Source organism: Protomyctophum parallelum (genome assembly GCF_964188405.1).
Source record: "Protomyctophum parallelum genome assembly, chromosome: 1".
In the NCBI taxonomy this organism is placed as follows: Eukaryota; Metazoa; Chordata; class Actinopteri; order Myctophiformes; family Myctophidae; genus Protomyctophum; species Protomyctophum parallelum.
Genome location: NC_139697.1, coordinates 43819348 through 43839128, shown reverse-complemented (window position 1 = coordinate 43839128; position 19781 = coordinate 43819348). Strand labels below are relative to the sequence as shown.

At 44.6% G+C, this 19781-nt stretch overlaps 1 protein-coding gene across 2 annotated transcripts in view; it reads right to left on the bottom strand.

The window, feature by feature from the left end:
• tmem64 (transmembrane protein 64) overlaps nucleotides 1–11062 on the bottom strand; it is a 39994-nt gene extending 28932 nt beyond the window's left edge. Inside the window, exons 1-2 of one of the 2 annotated variants that reach the window (XR_014570509.1) lie at nucleotides 10592–11062; nucleotides 8699–9967 (exon numbers count right to left, since the gene is read on the bottom strand). Coding sequence is in view for 1 of the 2 variants with exons in the window: in XM_083786363.1 (XP_083642489.1) it covers nucleotides 8699–9430 (732 nt within the window). In the remaining variant the exon portion in view is untranslated. Of the gene's footprint in view, nucleotides 1–8698; nucleotides 9968–10473 lie in introns of both variants that reach the window. The other variant, XM_083786363.1, reaches the window with a different exon arrangement.
• Nucleotides 11063–19781: the final 8719 nt, after the last annotated feature.

Sequence of the window (19781 nt, the reverse complement as noted above, 5' to 3'; positions counted from 1 at the left end):
AGCGCCGTCTGCCTTAAACATGTAATGTTGTTGTTGTTTTGTTGTTAGAAAGAAGGAAACACAGAGCTAGCGCCCGGAAGGTATAGTGGACTGAATAGGGGAGGAGCCAAATCAGAGTTCCTGTTTACCACCAAAAGGAGGTTGTGCCCCTAGAGGCAATATTATTTTCTTTTTTGTATTACTTGAATGGGTTCCCAGATTGTATGTCAACGTGCGGCGGAAATAGCCGATCTACAAGCTCACAAAGTGTCATGCTGCGACATGTTGTGAGCTTGTGGATCGCATTTTCCGGCCTGGATTTAACCAGACACCACCAGTGTGCCAGACTTAATATGAGAGGCCTAATCACGGCATGGGGCTGAGAAATAAGAGAGCGATGTGTCCTTCTAAACTGGTTCTCTTCTCCTGTGCCGATTCCAGCTTTCCGCTCTGCATTTAAGGGATGAAGAGGGGGTGACTATTCTTCCCCCGAGGCACACAGCTATAGAAATATCAAGCATCTTGCTGACTTAATGTATTGCTGGGTATTTCCAGTCAACAGGCAACAACACGTAGCTAAATGTAGCCATCTTTGGCTATGATAGATGGCCCTCTCCTCTCCCGTCTGCTGTTTTTTTTTTTACAGATATACACTACAGGCATATTTTACAACAATGGTTCTCAAACTTTTCAATGTCAGGGAACCCTCAAAATGTACATGTACGGGGCCACGGACCCCCACTTGAAAAGATTTGTGCCACTTGGACCCCATAAGAGAAGATTTGTATTTAGGATTGATTTTAAAATTATTTTACTTGTGTATAAAGCTCTCAATGGTCTCGCACCTTCCTACCTACATGACTGCCTGCCTAAATATGTCCCAAACCGCCCCCCTAAGGTCTTCCACTGCTGGCCTGCTCGCTTTGCCTAAAAAAATGGCAACTAAAAAATACGGGGAAGCAGCTTTTTGCTTCTACGGGCCGTCGGCATGGAACAAGCTCCCACTGTACCTTCGTCAGGCAGCCTCTGTAGACATTTTTAAAGCACAGCTTAAGACCACTTCTATAACATTGCTTTTAATTGATCTTTTATTTTTTGTTATTCATGTCCTCACTGTATTGCATTACTGCTTGTTTTTTAATGTCGTTGCCTTGCTTTTCTTTTTTTTCTCCATTGCTCTGTAAAGCATTTTGAGCTGCATTTCATGTCATGAAAGGTGCTATACAAATAAAGTTTTATTATTATTATTATTATTGTTGAGCAATTTCAAAATGTGTTCCAAATTCCCTGAATGTGTCAAAAATCTACAAGCTTGCAAAGTGCTAGCCTGAGCTAACGTGTTAGGTTTCTGGTCTAGAGGGGCGGGTCGCGGCTGAGATTTGCGCACGCCCTGATTGGATCTCATCGATCTGTCCGTCACCCCCGGCCCCTCCTCTCCCCCCTAGTGCAACACTACGTCACATAAATTGGAGCGACGCCCACCCGGAAGGGTTGACTCCCAATTTTAGACCAGAGCGGCCAATGCGTTCCTCCAGGCTTTACATTTTTGCACCAACAAAAATGAAAGCCTGGTACCGAGGCTAGCAAAGTGCCGCGTCCGGAATCACTGTGAACTCGTAGATCGGCTATGTTTAATAGGGTTAATAAGGGTTTAAAGACAAACTCTAAAATGGGGAAAAAGTGATAGTTCCTCATTTAGCTGTGGATCCCCTCAGGGACCCCTGGGGGTCCCCACCGGACTCCACTGTGAGAACCACTGTAAATAATGTAATTGCTCACACGTCTGTGTAAAGACAGTGTCATCATATGGGTACAATAATATGGGGAGGACCATTCTAAGAAGTGAAAGCCAGTACAGATGCTGAAGTAACTAGCGATTAATCATTTATTGATTTATTTATTTTTAACCTGCCACGGTTGGGAACCTAACCCACCCCGCAAACAAATATATGAATCAACGACCCGTCCCGCAACCAGCAAAAACAAAGAGTAGCCTATGGGCCGGCTTTTCAACACTAGCAAGATCATTCGATGTCAGAGAGAGAGGTCCCCTCCACGTGTTATTTTTCGCCGTGATTTTTGATCCAACACATCTGTAGTTTAACTATGTTCAAAACAACAAAATAACAAAATAAATATAGGCTACATTTCTCTCTTTGTTTACAAATGAATCGTGGAGATTCATTGCATCGACTAGTCTGAGTCATTTATTTTTCAGCGTCACATAAGCATATGAAAAAAGAGGGTCAAAGGAAACGCTTCCCCCGTCTCATCGTCATCCACTCTTACCAACCATTAAGTACAGTCACCTGTGTGGTGTCATTATCTTTATAGCCTACTCCATGACAGCAGATATAGGAGACCTCAACACAATAAAATAAATAAATAAATATAGGCAAAAATGTATATACCCGGCAATTCACAGGTCCTGTGAGAGAGCTACGGGTCGGCGCGCGCAATACCAGCAGTAACACTGTAGTAATTATTAATCGTTTTCGGTACTGATCCTGAGGAAGATAATCAATGACTGGTATTGGCTACTAAATGCCTTGTCGCAGAACCACTACTTTTAAAATCTCCTCATTCCGTTTCATTTAAAACCCTCTTTTCAATGCAGTTATTGGAAAAACAGTGTCGTTTTTTTGTGGTGTTTTACTGTTAAAGGTTGATATACTAGCCAGAGCAGCTACGTAATGAAGTTCCACCTAGGAATGGAGGATGGCCAACTTCATTAATCATAAATTTGACCTGCCATACGCTTCTCTTGTCTCTGTTGCATGACCTTCTCGCTGGCCGGCTACAGTACACCCACCCCCTGCCATAAGCTACTTTAGTTAGCAGTACAATTTAGGCATTTATCCAGAAGGACTTAGTAAGCAAGGCAATTAGGCAAACACAACACCAAATGTATAAACAGTGTCGTGCTGTGATTTTTAACCCGCAGCACGGGTGATTTTTAACCCGCAACACAGGTTTGTGTGACTAATGACTGTTGGTAATATGTCTAACCAACATATGCACCCCACCTCATTAATCTAGGATCATAGGCAAACCGAGAACCTAGTATCAGTCTTATTATATCGAAAAATAAATAATCTGTACACCGAGTGGCGCGATACGAGCTTGTAGGTCTGCTATTTTTGAAAAATAGAAGAACGACTGAAATTTTTTGAATCTGATCTCAGGTCAGAATGGGTTGATCAGACCAGTGTGTGTCCAGCGGAAACCTCGTATGAATCTGATCTCAGGTCAGAATGGGTTAAGACTACATGGTTGTCAAGGCTAGTGAAAGTGCTTTAAGGCCCAGGACTACGGCGAGTCTTCAGATTCCGGCGGATAATTGGAGAGTTCTTTCCAACACTTTGGGAGCCAGAAGGGAGAAGAGTTTGGGACGTGTGGAGCATTGTCCCAGATGTTTTAGGGAAGGTTCAGACAGCTTCCCTGTGTTAGCTGATCCGAGTGTCTCTGAGAAGTCCCATAATCGCCCCTATATTAGGACATGATTTGACTTGTTTGATGACATTATAAATGTGCAGCTGTTGGGACCTGATCTTTAACCACTTTCACAAACATTTTTTTAAACTTTCCCCCCCAAAATAAATCTACAAGCTCATTATGAGCTTGTAGATTTTTTTTTTTTTTTTAATACACAGGTTAAATAAAACATAAAATGTATGCTCATTGTATAATTAAAGTTCAATGTTCTTATTGAAGTTCAATATAGTTACCTTATATATATTAAATAATTATGTATTTATATAATTGTTTGTTTGCTTCGAATAATATAATAAAATGTACTTTTCATTTTACAATACATGGGTCAAAACATCGGTGGTCTAACGACTCCCTAAAATCGGACCCAGAACAGCGTCAGGCTTCTAATTGAGCAGGGTAATGAGCCAGTCTACATTATTCATGCCTTGAGTGAAGGTCATGTGCGTCAAGTTCAACTGTAGGAGCGCAGTGTGGTGACCTTGCTGAAATACTGTGTTTCAACAGGGAGACAGACGGATGGAGACTAGATCACATGAGCTGACTGCTTGCCTATGGGCTTTTTAAACCAGTGGTTCTCAACCTGTGGGTGGTGGGGATATTGCTAAGTTGGAGCACAATCAATTGATTAATAATTAAAATAAACATAAATGGTGCATTTGGTAAATGGTGCATTTATATAGCGCCTTTATCCAAGGCGCTTTACATAGATTGTGCATTACATGCATTACATTCACCCATTCACATTTCACACACACATTCATACACCGATGGTGGCGGAAACCATGCAAGGCACCAACCAGTACATCAGGAGCAATTTTATGAGGGGTTCAGTGTCTTGCTCAAGGACACTTCGACACTAACTCTGGGGGAGCCCGGGTTCGAACTGGCAACCTTGAGGTTACCATCCGGCCACTCTACCCCTAAGCCACCGCCGCTTAACATGATCCATTTGTACACTCTCAGAGTTATGAAGATCCTTGACATTAAGCAGTTTAAAAACCACCGCTATTGTAACTGTATTAGCAGACGTGGGGCCCCATTTTCTCCAGCCTTACCCTTTATCCCTAAACTTCTTTGACTTTTTTACTATTTTGAAAACATTTATGAATTGTTCAAATAGTCAATCTACATGCTCACAACGTGTCGATGTAGATCGGCTAGTTGAACAATTTTAGGGGAAAAGCGCTGGCGAAAACAGGGCCTATGAAGTCCACATACCAGCTTTGATCGTGTCATTAAAACGGTTCCGGAAACGGTTCCAAATGTGATGGAACCGATTCCGGTTCCTCAATGTTGGATCCGGTTCCTCCGTTCCCGGAAACCCAGCCTTGTCTGCCAACTTGTCTGCTATTCACTCCAAATGTTCGCCTGCAGAATTGGGACAGTACGGTTCAAGAGGACCAACGTACCCACCCCACCCACCAATCGTAAAGTTGCTGGGAACTGCGTAACTCCTAGATATGATATGAATGGAGCTGATTAGGTGTTCAACTCACAGCCTCATGTGGAACAGCAGTGTGTGAACTTTACTTTCCAACTGGAAGTACTTTTACTACTTAAGTAAAAATAGCAATACCAGTGTAAAATCACTCATTATGAAGAATGTTCCAATTCACAAATTCTTAAAGAATATTTCAAATATAGCCAATCTTCAAGCTCACAATGTTGTGACATTGTCATTGTAGATCGGCTATTTTTGAATTGTAAGTAACCAAAGTAGAACACAGGGCTTAAGTATTTAAAGGAGTAGTTCACTTCACTCCGTGGTTTTTGTCGCATTCCTAAACAGTAATTTGATGACCGGCGGAATCTCCGGCGGAGTTTTCTACTGACTGATAAGTGATAACCCGATCATCAAATTATTGGCTCATGAATGCGACAAAATAATAATATTAAGAAATAATTGATGAACTACTCCTCGAATGTATGTGTATGTAAAAATATCTAAATCTAAATCTGCACAGTAACCAGCAACTAAAGTAACGTTTTCAAATAACTGTGGTGGGCGGAATGAAAAGTTGCTGCGGAGTAGAAGTGTAAAGCATTGAAATTTTGAACTACTCAAATAAAGTAAAAGTACTTGAGTTTAATGTACTCACTCAGTTTACCTTCCAGCACTGACGTGGAGCCTACTTTCAAAAGATTGTAAAAGTGTGCCGAGAGAAGAAATGGAACAGCACTTAAAGGTTGTGTAATAGATATGACACCTCAAGCGCTACAGTGAGCCGCACAACCTAACCCAGTTATTTTGGGAGTTCACAGAAGAAGTGTCCTGAATAAAGAACTCCAACAGACACTAGATTGATAAAATAACTGATGTCTCTCCGCCCGGGCTGCTGACACAAAGGGTCCCAAATAAATGTGATGATGGAACAGTGGTTCTCAAAGATATTTATTATTTATTCTGTCAAGGAGGAGTCCAGCCAAATAATTAATATTGTATTTAGCCACCACAGACGCCCACATGAAAGTATTTTGTCCCAGGGAGACCCCATAAAGGAGAATGAGTGTAAATTATATATATATATATATATAAAATGTATATATTTATTATTATTATTATTTTTGAATGTATATATATATATATATAAGATGTATAAGTACTGTATAATATGGTGTGTTTCAAGTGATTTTGATGCTATATTAATGCATTTTGCCCTGGAACCCCTGGAACCCCCTCAAGGACCCCTAGGGGAACCCCGACCCCAATTTGAGAACCACTGCTCTGACCAGACACGAGATTGATAAAATAATTGATGTCTCCGGGGGTGGTAAAACAAAGGGTCCCTATGCGATGGAACTAATAGGAAAAAAATGAAGAAAATACTATCATTGTAATACTGCTGGGAATTGGTCCTGTGAGCTTGGTTCTGAATTCGATTTGGAGGGGGGGGGGAGGGGGGGGGGGGGGGTAGCTAGGCCATCTGGTAATCAGAAGGTCGACGGCTGCCCATGATCTCTACATCAAGATCTTTTGATAGTCACAGCATAACATGTGGTTAAAGATGGAGTGCCGTGATTTTTTTATTTTTTCCAGTTTTTCATGCGTTTTCAAGTGACGGTACTAAATTAGACCCCTTGGTGTGGTTATGATGTGCAATGATGTCTTCCCTTTGTATTTAGGGTCTCTTCCTGGAGGCTGAAACCTTGACAGTCAAACGTGCCAATGACAGTGATATAGTGACATCATAATATCATCCCCTCCCCTAACCCCTCCCCCTTTACCATCCACAAGGCAAACCAGGCATAATTAACACTTTGACTCCTGACCTGTTGACTGTAGAACACTTTCCCTCCGTTCGCGAGTTATGTTTCCATTGTTTAATCCGCGTTTTAAATACGTTTTAAGTCATACAGGCTTTCCACAGGACAGGGTGGGATAGGTGACGCATTTTTGGGAAATATATATAATATTTTGAATAGCCTGAAATATTGAATAAAATATGGCTTGCGTGTTCAAACTGTTGAGCTTTTGGGTCCCTGAGTCACACTTTGAGAAGCACTGGTTTGTTTTACAGTATCAGGAGCAGAGCTACTGTACTGGAAGCAGAGGTCATTCCAGGTAATGGAAGCCATGCGTGGACAGCATTACTCCACTGACATGATTTAACACCCAACTCTGGCTGTGGACTTGTTTCTGGCGCTTTATGGTACAGAGATGTGAATGGTGAAGCAGGGACATAGAATTGTGTCACAGATTAAACATTTTCATAGATTGCATAGATAGCTTCACAGACTAGTTTGACAGCTTGTTTGTTTGTTTTCACATTATCTTTTCTGTTAATAGTTGGAGTCATGTTAATGTTAATTTTTACACATTTAACCACTTGAAGAGCCCTCAATAACTAGTAAACATTATTGGCTCTGTACATGGTCTGCTTGTACCTCTGCACGACACACCGAATGTCTTCACCGGAAATAGCCGATCTACAAGCCCACCCATACTTGGCCTCCCCACAGTAACTCTAAGGACCCCTAGGGGCCCCGTACCCCTGATGAAGGCCCATGCTCTCGTCTAAAACACTTCTTCTTGGTGTAGGTTTGGAGGCATAATTGCAACCTGACTTTACTGTAGCTGATACTTTGGTCATAATGTCAAGCATTCCTCCCTGTTCAGGAGGAATAGATCTGCTATTGTCAAAAAATAGCAGATCTACAATTTAGTCATTTATAACGTAGGCATTTAGCAGAAGCTCTTATCCAGAGCGATGTAATAAAATACAAGTGTGAGATCAGAATAAGCAAGAGTAAGCATGGTTTTTCTTGTCAATAAAAAGGTAAATAATCACATAGTTGAGAGAGAACAATGCTGTGCCTCACAGAGAACAATGCAGTGCCTCACAGAAACTAGGACACCGGGTACACAATAAACTGTTACTTACAGTAGCATCTGTGCAAACAACATTGAAATAGCACAACAATGACGTGGCACGTTATGAGCTTGCAGATCTGCACTTTCAAGTGGCACTGAACTACGCTCACATATAAAACAGTGATTGTGATTAAGTGGCCCTCGCACAGGCCAATCAGCCAATGAGATTTCGGTACCTGCGGTACTCCCAAAAGGAGTGCTCTTGAACGGCTGCCATGAACTCTCAAAAAACCTGAACTGCAGCATACTCGATACAACCGATGCCAAACTATTTTTTACGGCATTCGCAAACCGACGAAGGGTTTGGCGAGAGAGTTTCATACTCGCTGCGGCGCCGCTACACTCTGTGTTGACAACGTTCTACCCACTCAATCTATACACTTGACTACTGGAACAGTGATTACCACAGATCGTCACCGTTTGTTTACATCAAACTCTCTCCATTCATGATTTGCAATCTGGTTGTGCTTGTGGTAGTTTCCCAGAGAGGGGGATTATAGAGGTTTGTATCCTAACCGCCACAATCAACCTTTACTTCCAAACCGCCCATGGTGCGTTGCTTGCAGCAGAAAACCATACAAATCACGACATGAGCACATTGAGTGTCTGATCGTATCACTGACACAATGTTAAGCTGGCGGAATTGTTCTGCTAGCTAGAAACTCTTGGGAGGTACAAGAACTGCCAAACTGAACGTATAAGCTTCTTATGACAACTCATCTCGTTCTTATTGAGCTGCAGAAGCGGAACTAAATACACCGGTAGTCTTTTACCCCTCTAACGAAGGGCTGACACAGACATCACAGACGCACATTAAACCGCATCACATCACAGACATTACATAATACTCACCGAGAACACTGCATTTTGGAGCCCAAAGGGGATGGGCGTGAGTCTTGCTAAGGCCACAACTTTGAGTCCGCTCCCGCCCTCCACCACCCGTATGACGGCGCTGAGCTGCTCGCTGTTGCCCACCTTGTTCAGCACCCAGTCCGTCAGTAGCCGCTTGCACGCCAGGTGTGCCACGAAGGTCCCGATGAGCACGCCCACCATGACCAGTCCCATGCCCAGCACAAAGCCGTAGAGGTAGCCCGCCGCCACGTTCAGCAGGATGTAGCCCCAGCCGCACGGGAACGACACGGCGATCAGGCCCACGATGAAGAGCATGGCGCCCACCAGGCTGTCCAGGCTCTCCACCCAGAGGAGGAGGTCCTTGAGGTACTGGCGCACGAGCGCCACGGAGGAGAAGCACACGGCGGTGAGGATGCAGGCCAGCAGGGCGCTCTTGAAGCAGCACGTGGTGATGCAGCACGGGTGGCGGAACTCCCCGCCGCCGCCGGAGGCGAACGAGGCCCCCGCGGTGCCGGCCTCGCCGCCGGGGCTGTCGGGGTCGGCGTCGGACTTGACCCCGACGACGCCCCTCTCGTCGAAAGCGCTGCAAATGAGGATGTCGATCTTGTCGCACGACTCGTCGGCGGCGGTCCTCTGGAGCCAGCGGTTGAGCTGGATCTGCGCCTTGCCCGCCGCGTGCTTCAGGAGCTTGGAGAAGAGCTGCAGGCTTGTGCCGGACCCCGACGTCCACATGGTGATGGTGGTGGTGATGTTGGCGATCTGAGGGATGGTGGTGATGGGCCCCCAGTCGAGAGAGATCTGGGGGGTGATGGTGAGGGTGGCGGGCCCCCAGTCGAGAGCAATCTGAGGGATGGTGGTGATGGGCCCCCAGTCGAGAGAGATCTGGGGGGTGATGGTGGCGGGCCCCCAGTCGAGAGCGATCTGAGGGGTGGTGGTGATGGGCCCCCAGTCGAGAGCGATCTGGGGGGTGGTGGTGAGGGTGGCGGGCCCCCAGTCGAGAGAGATCTGGGGGGTGGTGGTGATGGTGGTGATGGGCCCCCAGTCGAGAGAGATCTGGGGGGTGGTGGTGATGGTGGCGGGCCCCCAGTCGAGAGCGATCTGAGGGGTGGTGGTGAGGGTGGCGGGACCCCAGTCGAGAGCGATCTGAGGGGTGGTGGTGGTGATGGTGGCGGGCCCCCCGTCGAGAAAGTCCTGAGGGGCCGGCCGGAGTTCAGGCCAACCGTCTTTAACCTTCCCTCCTCTGCTTCAGAGCTCGCTGGGGAGACATTTCTGTGAAGAGAACTAGAATTTCAAACACAGAGATAACATACATATATATATATATGCACACACACACACACACACACACACACACACACACACACACACACACACACACACATATACATATATTATATAAGCAGAATATATTATAAGTGGCAACTGGCAACCCATAAAGGCTGTAGACATTAACCACAAATGTAGAGCCTTAAATATATGCACTATCTTGGGTACACTAGTTTAGTTGGTGCAACAGTTAACTGAATTGATAATAATTACAAATAATTTGTTTTACAAAATAGCAGATCTATCACAAGTGAGCTTGTTTTCATGACATTTCATGAAATCTATTAGAATTGTTCTCACATTATGAATATAAAAAGGCACTTCTTGATTATCCACTTAATCAAAAAAGCAATCAATAGAACAACAGCAGAAGAAGATAATCAATATAGCTGCCAGCCCAACAACTACTAGTTGTACATGTCAGTTCACAGACACACACACACGCTTACATAGACGGTCGGTCTGTCCGGAACACACGCCATTCTGTGCTTCTTTAAAACGTGGACTCAACTGACAGGAGGGGAGAGAAGAAGAGAAGGGGGTCGTGGAAGGAAAAATAACACGAACCGTTTCAACCCCGGTTTCAAGTGAATCGGTGCAAAAACTTTTCCTTGGCTCGGCGGCTCTAGGTTGGCTGTCTCTGGTTGACTTGGTTTAGTGCTCCTTGTTTCCCGGAGCTCCAGCTAACCGACAGTTAGCATCAATCAATGCAGCGGCTACTGCCGTCACTGCCTGCGGGGACAAAGTCCTCCTGTCCCCCCCCGGTCCCATCGCAACAGCAGCAGCCAGCGGGGCTACGGGCTACAGCCTACAGTCAAGCCGAGCCAGGCGTCCTCTGCAGCGGTCTCTGTCCCCCGGACGCACCGCCACCGTTAACCCGCCGTCCACACAGACACACTCACACAGAGAGACGCGATCGGAAGAAGCCCGTCTGTGTTGTTGTGATCCGATTCCAGCAGCTGTGTGTGTATTTTGTATTAATGTGTGTGTCAGTGTTGTTTCTGTGTGGTTACACAGTACACACACACCAGCCACTGTCTGTTTGTGTCCCACAATGCCAAGGAACCCCACACCGCCACGTGACCAGCAGCCAATCACGCCCCCCCGACGACCATCGCGAGAGCCCCGAGGAATCTCGCACTCGGAAATGTCCGACTCGTCTCCGCCGAAGGTAGTGCTGTCCATAGCATGATTCTAAACTACGTCCGTCTCTAGACATGGTAACGCCCGCCTGCCGGGTGCTGTCCGTTATCAATGTACTGCAGATCCAGTCTAGAGCGGATACGGAAACAATCTGTGTGGGTGCATTTTGGGTGCAACGTGTTTATAGATGACATTATACAGTAGGCGGGCTCTAGACCGGATCTGTTCACTCAGCAGTAAAGTAGAGACCAGGTTTTCCACATGTACTGATTGATTGATTGATTGATTGATTGATTGATTGATTGATTGATTGATTGATTGATTGATTGATTGATTGATTGATATATAGTCTGCTTGCCTATAGGCAACCACAATAATAATAACACTCATACTCCAACCTAAAAGTTAGCTCACGAGTCACCTCGATCACAGTTCGGTCATTCGGTGCCTTCGCATTAAACTATTGTCACACTGCATTCAATTCAAATCCTGGCATGCCCTTCATTAATCACTCATCATGTATGCCTACGAGGCCCTACTATATCTCTTTTTTGTCTTTTTTGTCTAGTCATGCGTCCAAAACAAACTGGTCAGGCTCCTACTTGGCCTCACCCCCCGAACCCACCTCACCCCTGCCCACTTTGACAGGCTGGGATGGCTTAAGGCCTATTCATAGTCTGGATTTTCGGTGGTGAGGTGACCACCGCTCCGGTGGTGAGCTGACCACCGGAGCTGAAATAACGTTGAGCGGTGGTGAGTAAAAACAGAGAGAAGGGCTGGAGTGGTGGCGGTGGTTTGCTCTTCACCGCGGCTCGTGACGTCATGTTGTAGTTCGGTGGTCACCCCACCACCGAAAATCCAGACTATGTATGAGCCTTTAGGGTCGACGACAGAGTACAGCATCTTGCAATGGGTCTGGTCCACAAGATTTGTTACACCACCAAGATACCCATGTACCTGTCTAAATACTTCCTTAATGTAAACGAAGTCCACACCCACAACACCAGAGGGAGTGCAACAAACCATGTACAACCCAGATTCGGCACAAACAAGGGACTAAATTATTTTCGCTCCTATGCCACCAAAATGTGGAACGCCCTACCAACAGTCATTAAGACATGTGAATCCCTTGACTCCTTCAAAACCGCTCTCAAAGGGCACCTACGGATGGCTGCAATTCGAAACTGGCCTCTGTAAAATCTGAATCCCCCCCCCCCATTTCCCCTCACTGTATATGTATCTTTTCCCTTTTTGCTTCCTATATGATGAATTCCTGTTCTGTTCTTTAGCTACATAGAAATGTCTATTTGTATGTCTCTAAATGTTTTGATGAATTGAACAATGTGGACCCTGTTGTAAACAAGTGTAATGCTTAATTGGGTCGTCCACTCACAGTTAACAGTCTTTGTATTGAGTTTGTGCCAGGGGGGCAGTCAGCCAGATATTTCGTGAAGCCTCATTTGAAATCGGTAGTTCATATAATGGCCTGTTGTGGCGCTGGACCGGACCCAAAAAGCCCCATAGCTCCATAGAGGCCCATGTATTTTGGCCCAACTTCACCTAGACTGTATTACCTTAATAAACATGGTCATGAATACTTTCTTCTTCCAGTCACTAGTTTAAAGTCTCATTTCTAATGTAATAATATTCTTTTTGGAAAATTATGGTCCCATTAATTAAAAAAATGACCATAAAGAAAAAAAAACATTGCGTATGTTCTGAGGGGCGTGGCTACCATTACAGTCTATGATCGGGATTCCCCTCCCACTCGAGTCAAAATAAAAACCAACGGAGAAGAAGGGGGGAAGTCCCGCCTCGTTGTCTGGGCAGCCAATGACCAGCTGGTATACAAAACGGAGCCAGCCAATGGCCAGCTGGTACCAAAGATGGCGACTTACATCAGGAATTAGCATATTATTACAGGCTTCATTTTACGTTCATGTTAGACCCGGGGAACGCTTTGTCCATATTTTTTACAGTCTATGGTTTGTGCTTGAAATGTAGGCCCTACTGTAAATTCTGCAAACTGTTAATAAATATTTCAATCAATCAATCAATCAATCCTTGTCCCAACCATTGGCAACAGAGAATACCTGATCACCTCAATGGAAACCACCTACCGTACGTGCCAAACCAAATAAACAGTTTAGCAGTTAAATCAAGTTATACCAGCTAAACTTTAGCTGGTATAGAACTTGATTTGATCTCCAATTGTGTCTTCAAGTAACAATATCCTTTTAAAAGCCATAACCTTTGTGGCTATTAATGAGGCACTTTTGCATGGGAAGCACTTACTGATGAGATTTGATTATTTACTTTTGACTTTTTTACATTTTCCACATTTTTGTGTGTAGGAGCGAAATTAATTTAACCCCTTGCTTATGTCATATCATACATCATAATTGAATAATCGAAAACCTCATAGACCCCATAGATTATTATGGCTTCAGTATGATTAGCCTAATAATGGAAAACCATTAGAAGTTACACTAGAAACAATAAACTGGGGGCACGGTGGCACAGTCGGTACTACCGACTCGGTATAGTGCTGTCGCCTCACAGCTAGAAAGTCCTGGGTTCGATTCCCGCTGGGGACGCCCGGGCCTCGGTTACCAATTTTGTTGCTCGGGAGAGGGAAGTCTGGAACTCTCTGCTGGAGCTGTTGCCCCCACAAACCCGACTGCGGATAAGCGGTTCAAGATGGATGAATTGACCTGTGTCCAGCATCGGGCACTGGCCTACTTGGGAACGATGCAAGTTGGTGACCACACTTTCGGTGGTCCACCTCATCCCCGTGTGGTGGTGTGGAACGTGTGTGTCAACGTTGAAGTCGTTGGGGCGAATGGTTCTCGAGTTATGTGGATTACAGATGTACATGTACGAGACGTGGGTTTTTTAGTATTGTATATATTGTCTATCGTTTAATGTTTCAATGATTTCAGTATAAAATATAGCCCCAATGGAAACAAAAATCCTTTAAGCAGGCCTGTACTGTACTATTGTACTGTAACTTCCCTGTGCTTGTCCATGTAAACTGTTAATACAGTATTAAATCAATCAATGAAAACCCACTTGTACATTAAAGGGCCTGCATGCCCTTTGATTCAAGTGTCCGACTCCAGAGCCATAAATCAGTGCAACACCTCCATCTAGTGGACGTTTGCCATAGAGCACACAAGACACGCATACACACACCACACGAACACACACGCACACAGTAAACACACAGCCACGTTCCATCATGGAACTTCCATGTATCACTACTATCACTAGATAGAGCTGTTGCACTGTTTTATGGCTCTGGAGTCAGACACTTGAAGAATCAAAGTAATGCAAGCCCCTTCAGTGTATGTTTTGATTGTTTGACAGTTTGACTGAATACTGTACTCCTGTGTGTGTGTGTGTGTGTGTGTGTGTGTGTGTGTGTGTGTGTGTGTGTGTGTGTGTGTGTGTGTGTGTGTGTGTGTGTGTGTGTGTGTGTGTGTGTGTGTGTGTGTGTGTGTGTGTGTGTGTGTGTGTGTATATGTATATATATATATATACACAATGCAAAATTATAAACGAGTAGAAAACAAAAAGTAAATATAGCTGCAGGCAGCCATAAGACGGAAAAATCACACCCATGTGAACTGAGCGGTGCCGGCTGTTCAACAACAACAACGCTGCATGGCTGGCTGCAGTGCTCAGTGTGAATGGCCTCAAAGAGAACCGGCCCGGACCCAGCCACGGCCTCCCGCCGGAAAAACAACCACCCCACCCCCCCGTTCCGATTTTCTCACTTTTACTGGTTTCTCGCTTTTACTGTAACATATTATCGATGTCCTGAAGCTGTGACCTATTACGCTAAAGTGATTCAATAGGTGTATCATTGGTGTGTTATTGCCTTGTGTATTCTAAGGATGGATAGGATCAGGGAACAAGTAGGCTACATCAGAGGAACAGCACATGTCAGATGTTTTGGAGATATATGGTTTGGAGGAAGGCCGAAGAGAAGATTTATGGATGTAAATGGTAAATTTATATATATTTTTCACATAGATTGTGCTTTACATTCACACATTCACACACATGGCGGTGGCTCAGGGGTAGAGTGGCTGGATGGCAACCGCAAGGTTGCCTGTTTGAACCCGGGCTCCCCAGAGTTAGTGTTGAAGTGTCCTTGAGCAAGACACTGAACCCCAAATTGCTGCTAATGTGCTAGTTGGTGCCTTGCACGGTTTCCGCCACCATCGGTGTGTGAATGGGTGAATTGATGCACAATCTATGCAAAGCGCCTTGGATAAAGACGCTATATAAAGTCAGCATTTACATTCACACATGGATGCCGGGGGAAACCATGCAAGGCACCAACCTGCACATCAGGAGCAATTTGGGGTTCAGAGTCTTGCTCAAGGACACTTCGACACTAACTCTGGGAACCTGTTGCCATCCGGTCACTCTACCCCTGAGCCACTGCCGATGTAAACATTGAACTCTTGAGCTCTGCATACCCAACAGGCATAGTAGGTAGGCCACTAGTTGTAAATTGGAGCCTATGGTTCACATTTGACACGTGACATGATTTACAGGCAGCAGAGACGTAATCTCACTTAAAAGAAAACCTTGAGGTCAAAACCTTGAGGTCAAAAACGTGACCATTCAGGACAGCAAAAAATAGGGAAAAAATCGCCTTCTAATGAGACCGCAAAATCTGTCTTGGAAGAGCCATCCATCGACTAATCTAATATACGGCAACCTTCCCCGTGTTTCTTCACTGGTCCGATCCAGAAGAGCACAGTTTGCCGGCCACTGCTACAGAGCTGACAATGAGGTTATATCTTCCCTTCTTCTCTGGAGTCCTGCCTCAGGGCGGACCAGAGGTAGAAAGCTGTCGTTCCCTGATGTCATCACTAGGGACACATGCTTCAGTAGGCAGGAACTGGGGGTGGCAATGAAGGACCGGTGCTTCAGTAGGCAGAAACTGGGGGTGGCAATGAAGGACCTTGGTGCATAGCAAGACCTTGTAAAATGAACTAATCTGCTTCATTTGAGGTTGTTTGCCTACACTGGTATAGCTTCACTACACAGTTAGGTTACTCCCATGACAGACCATTCCTCACTTTGCAGCAGGACTGTGCACACAACCGTAAGAGAGAGAGGGAGTGTGTGTGTGTGTGTGTGTGTGTGTGTGTGTGTGTGTGTGTGTGTGTGTGTGTGTGTGTGTGTGTGTGTGTGTGTGTGTGTGTGTGTGTGGGTGCACACATGTGATCTATGATGTTTTATGTGTTTGTGATTATTACAGTTTGACAATGGCTGTAGACGTAGGGGGGTTGGTGGGGCTGTTGGTCTTCTATGTCTTGATCCTGGCAATGGGCATCTGGGCATCTAAGAAGTCCAGAGAGGAGGAGAAGAAGTGTGTGGGTCCCAGGAGTGAGGTCACCATCGTAGGGGGACGCGACATCAACGTTTGGATTGGAATCTTCACAATGACAGGTGAGCAGCATCCTATATATAGCTGCTGTGTGCTGGCCAGTGCATTGCATGGCACACACAGGACATTATAGCTAGTGGTTCCCAAACGTAGTAGCTCAAGACCCAAAAAATAAATGAGTTTGCCCTGGACCAACTAGTGAAGATAGCAGATCTACAATTTGTTTTCTAATTTATGTAATTGATTCGATTTTTATTTTATTTCTAAACAAAATTACTGAAAATAATCAATGAAGTCAATTTTGGGTTTCTTGAAAATGTTTTGAAATAATAATTAAAAACAAAATGTAGGAAACAAAAAAATAAAGGGACCCATAAATGTGTCCACGACCCACAAATGGGTCCCAACCCAGTGTTTGAGAACCAGTGCATTATAGTGTCAGGACATCAGTGTTGTGAGGTACTGAGTATTTTCAATTGTCGAGAGGTCTATATTTGTACTTCTACACCAATACATCTCAACGGTCAATATTGTACTTTTTACCCCAATGTAATTATTGAAAACTTTAGTTACTACTATAGTTACTTTGTAGGTTTTTGATTATTACAAAAGAAAAGAACTTCAGCCCTATACTGTACATTGCCTATTTGAAAATAGCCGATCTACTAAGCTCACAAGTCACATGTCGCTTCGCAACATGTGAGCTTGTTATAATAATCTTGTGATGTTGTACAGTAGATGTAAATAAAAAATATATACATTTTATACATTTGACAACTTGTGAAATGGGACTTTCTACATTAATGACTACTTTTACTTTGGGTACTTTAAGTACATTTCGATTTTTGTACTTTTACTTAGGCTACTAATGTTTCTATATTGTGGTATTGATACTTTTTCTTCAGTAAAGAATGTGAGTACTTCTTCGATCCCTGGTGTTGTGGTTGTACGTTTGTATCGTCACGTTTGAGTATAATAATAACCGTTTTGATTTCTTCGTGTATCTGTCACCACCAGCCAAAAGGGGATTTTGTTTCCACCGGGGGAAAAAAATACTTTTAGTTACTCCGCTGCGCCCTCTACCGATATTGCCCAGAGAATTGCCCCACAGAGAATATTTTTCCTAACCTGACGCTGCCAGATCCAAAAAGCTTGCTACACAAATTTGTTTCACATGGGAAACATGGTTACCCAATACCGCCCTCATCTGGCAGAGTCAGGTTATATTTTTCCCCCGATGACAAAAAATCCCTTTCTGCACCTTTGACTGCACCGTTGTTAAAGTGACGCTCACACGCACACCCGTACACACACACCCGTACACACACACACGCACACACACACACACACACACACACACACACACACACACACACACACACACACACACACACACACACACACACACACACACACACACACACACACACACACTCCCCTCTCTCTCTCTCTCTCTCTCTCTCTCTCTCTCGCTCTAATTAATTAGTCTCAGATCTAGCAGCTGCGCACAGTTTCTCCCGGCGGATCCTGCCTAGCTATGCCATAGAAAGCATAGAAAGCCTGAGTTCCAGGCTAGCTGCGCACTGACAGTTGAAAAATCAGCCTTGGAGGTGTTCCACGTACAGCTTGGTGCCATGACTAGGGTTGCCACCTTTGAGATCTTGAAATAAGGGACACTCTTTACGCCTGCCGCGGCCTTGCGGCGCAGGCGTGTGCGGCAAGGCCGGCAATAAGTTGAAGCAATACGTTGAAGCAATACGTTGAAGCAATAAGTCAAAGCAATAAGTTGAAGCAATACGTTGAAGCAATAAGTCGAAGCAATAAGTTGAAGTTTCCCTTCAACTTATTGTTTATGGTATGCTATCCACAACTTTTGAAGTAGAATTTTGTTTTCCGAATGAGCATAACAACATCAGCAGCCCATTATAAAATATATGCCAGCGACCCCCATAAGAGAAGATTTTTACACAGTGATTCTCAACCCATTTAATTTCAAGTACCAGTTTGACATGCATTAGTACTATACAGACCCCCATTTAATGACATTTCTATCTCTGGGACCCCCAATTCATATTGTAAAATCAATGTTAATTTAACTCTGATGGTCCATTTGGTTCCATTTGTACACTCTCAGAGTTACAGACCCATAAGGGTCCATTTGGTTCCAAACTATAATTTAGCTGGGGACCCCCTGGAACTCCCTCAAGGACCCCTGGGGGTCCCCGGACCTCACTTAGGGAACCACTGGTTTAGGCTACTTTAGGTAGTGTGTGCCTCCCGCTAGAACAATTGTGCTGACTTTAATATTTCCTGTGTTTTGTTTTGTTCATTATTGTTAAATTCAGTGTTGACGTGTAGGGGCTATTTAGGAAAATAAGGAACAAACTGCGTTCCTTATTGGTTCAATAAGGGACGCATCATTTAATTCTCAAATATGGGACGATTCTGTATTTTAAGGGACGGGTGGCAACCCTAGCCATGACCCATAAACATGCCATGACTTTCACTTAACTGAGTCATAAAAGTCAAGGTATAACACAATACACCTATATAGACCACAACTTCAGTGCGCGCACGCACACTCATAGTCTCATACCAGCAGTAACGCCCTACTGAGTTTGAATGGACAGGTATCGGTCCAAAGGGAGACATCGAAGGGGAAGGACCAGGAAGGACGGGTGGGGTAGAATCAACATATCAGAACCGGTCAGCTCCATATATGGAGATCTTAAGGGTTTGAGGTAGAGTTGCTGGCCGGCTCCATATATGCAGATCTAGGTGATGATCCAGTCTTCTCCATGTATGGCTATCCGCAGGGTTTGATGAGGTCAGTGTGAGATTTTCATGGAGACGGCCAGAGCCACTCTGGAGATGGCCATATATGGAGTGTATCACGAAGCGTGACGGACTGACGACCATATATGGTTGCGTGACGTGTCATGAGGCGTGACGGACTGACGGCCATAGCCCTATGGTGGCGTCACTGGCGTGACGGCTCGAGTCACTGACAGCCAGGTTTTCATAGTAATCTGCGACCTACACAATAATTGGGTTATCACTTGTGACTCGGACTCATGTTGTATGAATGATGATTAATGACTTCATGACTTCCTGTCATTCTGTGAGGGTATATTGACATAATTAGGCTATATATTTTCTAAGAACTTGCAACTTACACCATACGTCCATAGATATAATATAAGG